The sequence below is a fragment of the Pseudopipra pipra genome, chromosome 1 (assembly GCF_036250125.1).
Source record: "Pseudopipra pipra isolate bDixPip1 chromosome 1, bDixPip1.hap1, whole genome shotgun sequence".
Lineage (NCBI taxonomy): Eukaryota > Metazoa > Chordata > Aves > Passeriformes > Pipridae > Pseudopipra > Pseudopipra pipra.
The window spans coordinates 120,312,784-120,319,069 of NC_087549.1; the positions used below are offsets into that span (position 1 = coordinate 120,312,784).

Sequence of the window (6,286 nt, forward strand, 5' to 3'; positions counted from 1 at the left end):
GTCTCCTTCCCACAGCTCAAGGTCAGGATAAAGATGGAGGAGGGCTGTGAGGCATTTTATGTGCATTTATTGACTTTGTATTCTGACTGAATTTCCATGCTGAAAGTACCGTACACATGGATTAAGACATGGCTAATATTTAGTCACATATTAACCAGCATTGATATTGAATCTTAGCAGCAGCCATCTGAATAGCATACCAGACTTCTCAAATAAAACCCAAATTGGAGATTTCTTGTGTCTAGGTAAAGACTTGCAACTAATAAACCTGAGATGTTTCCAAAGAGCAAATGGAAGTTCACTGCAGAACAAGTCAGCTTCGAGGTAAAGAAGAGAGGAGGGAACTGTATTTTCACAACAGTGTAAGGATTCAAAATGCAGAAAAGCATCCACATGAGATGTATAAAACACTAGTCTGCATTCATTCTCCAGCCTCTGGATAGTTCTGAGGATCTGACCCTCACAGAACTCAGAATAAACCAGACGCAGGAGTTAAGAAACACATCACTGCAGTATCTGCTTACTCGTTCTTCCATTTTGGACATACAAATACAAAAAAGTTTCTTTGGACCCTAGAATACATATACACAGACCAACTATTTTAGCCTGTAATAAACATGAACATGTTGCCTTCTAAAGGTAGTATGACAACTCTGGCAGAAAAGCCACCCCTTTCTGCCTCCTTTCCCCCCACTCCAGGCTAACTGGAGCTGAAATACAGTTCATCTCTCTCTCCACTCCCAGCTTTTAAACTTTCCTCCTTCTCTCTCACACCCTTTTTCCAAGGCTAGGTTTGCTCCAATTGCTTCTTCTCTAGAGAAGGATTTCAGATGCCCCTTGACTGAAGAGGGCTCACTTAAGAAAAGCATCTTTGAGGAGAAAATTTTCAGAGCTTGCCCCACAACTCCCTGGCTCTTCGCTTGGTCAGCATGTAGTCAGCAACATAAAAAGGCAGTCCAAACCCAGAACCTTGTAGTTTTACTAAATGAAATAAAAAAAAGCATATAGCTAAACATTGGGTGGGAAAAAAGCTTTTATGGAAATAGATTTGATGCTACAGTCCCTTCATCCTTGAGTTCCAGAGTTTGAAGGACTAGCTGAGTGAAGCACCAGTGAGCACCTCTGCAGCTATGTTGTCTGAATTTATTGCACAGGAGCTTTCGAAGTATTATTACACACATTGAACCATGGGGCACTTGCCCAGCATCTAGTATACCATTTCAGTGATTGTCAGTGACTGGTTTAATCCATATATTCACTTGGATCTCAGCTCTTGTTTCCTTTCCAGTCTCTTTTTATTTTTAATTGACCTTATATGATTAGTTACAACCAAACAAAATCATAACTGTGTAATATCTGACTGCTAGGAAATAATTTTCAGTCCCTACCACTATGTAATATCTCACATTCAGAAAACGTCTAAAACCATTTTAACAATATAAAGTATATTGTGAATGCATTTAAAATAAATAAATCATCTGTTGCTACATCACCTACTATCAAGAAATGGGAAATTGCTAAGAACTTTTAGCTGCATTTGCTCTGTAAGGCACACCACCAGTACAAATCTGGCTTATATTTACTTTGTCCAAAAATATAGGAGCTGTTAGAGGGAGCTGCTTGAGTTAAAGCACATGATCTTGCTATCAGAAGAAATCCTGGGACACAACAATCCTTCACAAGCCTTGGAGATGGTAATAGCAAAGAACATTTTCAGTGGTGCCCAAGCCTATTCCACACTAGGAGTACAACCCTGCTTGTGCTCTCCAGGGCTGGTCTCATCTCCCAAAACGGTGTTTACATTTTATTACCCAATTTCTTCATTGGAACTTCATTATGCCAGTTATCACCAATTATGCAAAAATCATGTATCCCCTGGGTAAACAGTGCAAATTCCTACACAACACAGGCCTCCCTCTGTACCAGAACTGTGAGAGACGAGCCTGTGAAAAACCTGCTTATCATTACACAGTAAGAAAAGGGAGAAAACCAGCATGGTCCTGCCTTTTGCATATTTAAATGCGATGTGATGTGGGGCATGGGCGAATTCAGGAGCCGGCCCTTCGCAATACCTCTCTTTTGACCCCCACAGGGGAAGGAGGATGGGTTCACGGCGTGCCAGCTAGCACAGGGCAGGAGCACTTACGGCACTGCTGGAGGTCCTTGGCCCTGAAACTAGATAAGAGCACTTTGTTCCCCCCTTCCTTCGATAAGACAGTGTGTGAGATGAAAGCAGCAAAGCACCTCCTCGGCTTGAGAGCCAAAAGGAGCTGGGTCACAGGCCTGAGAAGTCAGGCCTTGTTGGCTCCTGACAAGGGCTGGGGGAAGGTTCAGAAACCCCCAGTGTCGGCCCTGGGATAGCACCTTGAGTCCGCTCACCACAGTAGAGGGAGTGGGGTATTTATTTGTGTTATTTTTTTTTAAGACAATCACATCGTCCCGTCATCTAGGGGTTTGGTCTTGGCGGTGTTCATGTAACACAGCACACGATTCCCTCATCTGGCGGAGACGCCGGATTCCCCGCAGCGTCTCGTCGGGGTTGGGGAGGCCGCGGCCACACGCCCCCACGTCGCTCATGGGACCATGCCCAGCTGTGGGGCAGTCACTGACTCCGGCTACCTGTCCTGCCAGTCCTCCGGCCACCCGTCCAGTGGCAGCTCCTCGGCAAGGTCCTGCTGGGCTACTCGTCCCCTTGGGCGGCATGGCCTGGGGCGCCGCCGCCGTCGAAGACCTCGGGGCCGTCGCCGAGCAGCGAGGTGCGCACCTTCCGCCGCTCCTTGAAGCGGCCCGAGTGGGACACCCGGAGGCTCCGCCGGCTCCCGCCGCCCGTCCCCGAGGCGTCGCCGCTGCCGAAGGGGGGAGGCTGCTCCTCACGGCCGTCGGGGCTGGGGGGGTCGGCGGAGGTCTCGCTGGCGGCGGGGGGTGGCGAGGCTGCCGCCGCTTCCTTGTGCTTCTTCTTGCTGGTCAGCGATTTCCACCAGGGCGCCGCCGAGCCGCCCTTCACGGCGGCGCGGGGAGCGGCGGTGGCCGCGGCGCTGTCCGCCATCTCGGGCTCCTGCGGGGAGGAAGCAGGCGAGGGCGGGTTGGCAGCCGGGCACTGCCACCCAGCTCGGGCGGCGCCGGGACCCCTCTTCTCCAGCAGCGCTGCCCGCCCGGCACCCCGGGAGCGGCCCCACGGGGAGGGACGGACGGGACCTGCGGGGGCAGCGGGGCGGGCGCGGAGAGAGCGCTCCGCGCCCCGGAGAGTGGCTCCGGAGCGCCGCCCGCCCCCGTGCGCAGCCGGCAGAACGACGGGAGCCGAGCGGCCAGACCCGCTGCCTGGACTCGCCAACCTCGTCCCCAGAAGTTGACCCAAAGTCCGGTACCTTGGGGCTGCTGCCGCCCCGCGGGACGGGGCCGGGAGCCCGGCGCGTCCTGAGGCTCCTGTGATGAGGCGCCGCTCCCTCCCTCCCTTCCTCCCTCCCTCCTCCCGCCGCCCCGCCGGCTGCCGGCGCAGCAGGTGCGGGAGGTGACACTGACCTGCGGCGCCCGCCCGCCGCCGCGGGAGCGCTCTCCTGCCCTACGGGGAAGCGCAGCCGCCTCCACCGCCGCCGCAGCAGGGGAGGAGGGCAGGAGCGAAGCGGTACACGGTGCGGTACGGCGGCAGGTGCCGGCCGGACCCGCGGCTCGACCCCGTGGGCGGGGCGGGGGGCGGCTCCCGCTCACCTGCCCGGCTCCCGCCGTGCGGGGCGGGGAGCGGCCGCCGAGGAGGAGCCGGGCTCGGCTCCGTGGGGCGGGGAAAGGTCGGTGTACCCTGCCGGAGTGGAGAGACAGGGGAGAAGAGGAAAAGGAGAAGGAGGTGGACCCCTCAGCGCAGGTGAGGCAGCACCGTGAGCGCGTAATGAAATCCAGGGCTGCCGAGCGTGGACGGCCGCGGTGTTGCCAGTGTGCATGGCTGAAACAAAATATCACTACTTTTTGTTTGTGCACGTGATGGATGTGCGTGGGTGGATAGCCTTGAAGAAAATAGAATTGTGTTTAACTGCCCATCTTTAAAAAATGAACGGAGCTGTAGGTCAGACCGTGCAGTCTGATATTTGTATTTGAACTGGTTTAGTATTGGGACTCTGAATTTCTTTGTGATAATGGATATATGGCCATACAGCTTTACCTGTTTTTATTCATCCAGAAAGGAGAAAAAAGATTTGCTTGTGCCACGCCATGTGTTAAAAGTAGTGATTTGTTCTTTGGAGAACTACGCCATGTAATATGCATTTGATCCATAGTACTCTTCCCATTGGCTACACGGTTACTCAAAGTTGACTGTGATGGTGTGGAGGAGTTCATGAAAGCATCATATTTCAGCCTCATCTTCTCTTGCAGATCAACTTCTACTACTTGAAGCTTCCCTGAAAAGCCCATAAAGATAAGTATGGAAATTGGTCAACGCAGGTTACTGAGGGAGAGGAGCCTAGGGCATGCACTTTACTCTGTAGATTGGGATCTACAAATCCAAAGGCTTTTGGATAGGAAAGCATATGTGCACACACTTGAAGTACTCCAAACTGTCTATCATACTAACTACTATCAGCAGCAAAACCTTTCTCCTATGGAATAAAACAGTAACAAAATATGGCCTTTACATTCCCTCCTAACAAGTAAGCAACTAACATTTTCTGAGATGCATAGCACCAGGGCATCAGGCTTTTTTGGGCCAAGGACAGCAACAGACCATAGAGTCAAGTTTCTCCATGTGAATATGACTTACTGCTTTGCTACTCACTTGTAGAGAAAGAGAACACCAGCATGTCTGCTCATCTTGTGTCCCAGGGAAGTGCCTGGGAAAAAGGGAATTTATGTTGAAATAAAGATAGTTTTTATTTGTAAAAGCCCTTTTCACAAAAGGGCTTACAAAATACGAAACTTACTTCAAATCAGTGTGTTTTTTTCAGTTAAACCCATTTCAAAGAATCATCCAAAGGAAGAGTTTTGCTCTTTTTGACACTGTGCTGAAAGCAGGGTCTACTGAAAAGAGAGAGGCAGGTTGGAATGCTTTGTAAGAGATGTGTGAGTGGGAGGGTGATGCCTGTATGTGTATGTGGTGGTGCAGGAGGACAGCAAAACCTGCTCTGCTTTTGAAAGCCACAACATGCTGTTCCACAAGATTGTCACTAAGGTTCATGTTTATATAAAAACAATTCTGAAAGTGAAAATGTATGTGCTCTCCCTTTCTTGCTGCAACAGTACTTGTTGCATTCCTTCAGTATGCTTATATTTACAACATTGATTTAAAAGGAAAAGTAAAATACCCTATTGCCTCTTTCAGTGCATGTAAGTTAGACAGTATATTTATTTAATAATTCTGTCCTGTCTTTGCAGGAGGCTGGGATAAAAAGTAGTAGGGTTACGTAGTCCCAGATAGGATTGATGTCCAGGATTCTGGAAGATGCCCCAGTACACTGCAAAATAAAACTGTAGGGCCTTTCCTCCATATTGTAACAGGATTCTTTTGTGTACAATTGGACCATTCAGAAATACCCTGGTATTTTCAAGATTTAGATTCTCAAAGACTAACTTTAATGCCAGCTCTCAAACTAATCTTACTTACAACCCTAATTATTACTGCAGTGAAAGAAAAAAAATAGTGCTTGTTGCGGTTCCCACTGTCCTTTTTCCAAACTTTGCAGACCCTACTGTGCTCTAGTTGAAACTGGGCTCTGGAATTAGATTGCCAAACCACACTCTTACCTAACTGTGTTGAGGGGACCCATCTCTACTAGCAGGAGAAGAGAGGCACTGTCCACTTCAGGCATCAGCCTTCCCAACACCGTGGAACCTTTTGGTTTCCAAAACTCTGATACTAAATGCAGTTATAATTATACCAAGGAACCCCAATGGTGCCCTCAGAAGCATCAAGTGTGCTAATGAATATTGCTCTCAGATCACTTATTTACCCTCAAACCCCAGACCACCCAGCTAATACATTGGGTGTTTGAAACTTGGGCTTCTCAAATGTCAAGGACAAGTTCAAGCCAAATATAGAAAAGAGCATATTGCACTGGCACCTATAAGGAACAAACCTCTGCTTAGGTCCATATTCCCAGCAATATTCAACGTTTGGCTCGTCAAGATTCAATTCTTAAACTCTGACATAAAACTAAGCAATTGGCTCATAGAAAATTGCAACACTGCTACCTGCTGCCACAAGTTGGCCCTTTAGCATTCAGGAGGTCTTGGAACTCTTAGAGCTCAGAGCCTAAATGCCATGTCAGTTTAAACCAAGGGACCTCTCTGTACAGGAAAAGAC

General features: G+C 49.4%; 1 protein-coding gene across 2 annotated transcripts; it reads right to left on the bottom strand.

Moving 5' to 3' along the window:
• Positions 1-1,123: 1,123 nt before the first annotated feature.
• Positions 1,124-3,654, bottom strand: PRR15 (proline rich 15). Of its 2 annotated transcripts, none has more exons than XM_064674084.1 (2): positions 3,520-3,654; positions 1,124-3,055 (listed from the first exon to the last, which is right to left on the bottom strand). In XM_064674084.1, the coding sequence occupies exon 2, from the start codon at positions 3,044-3,046 to the stop codon at positions 2,681-2,683; it is 366 nt and encodes a 121-aa protein (XP_064530154.1). In that variant the 5' UTR covers positions 3,047-3,055; positions 3,520-3,654; the 3' UTR covers positions 1,124-2,680. The 2 variants fall into 2 exon arrangements, with proteins under 2 accessions (XP_064530154.1, XP_064530162.1); XM_064674092.1 differs by lacking the exon at positions 3,520-3,654 and adding an exon at positions 3,366-3,515.
• Positions 3,655-6,286: the final 2,632 nt, after the last annotated feature.

What these genes read in the sequence shown, in the direction of transcription:
- PRR15 (XM_064674084.1), bottom strand. Translation starts at nt 3,046, where the DNA reads ATGGCGGACAGCGCCGCGGCCACCGCCGCTCCCCGCGCCGCCGTGAAG.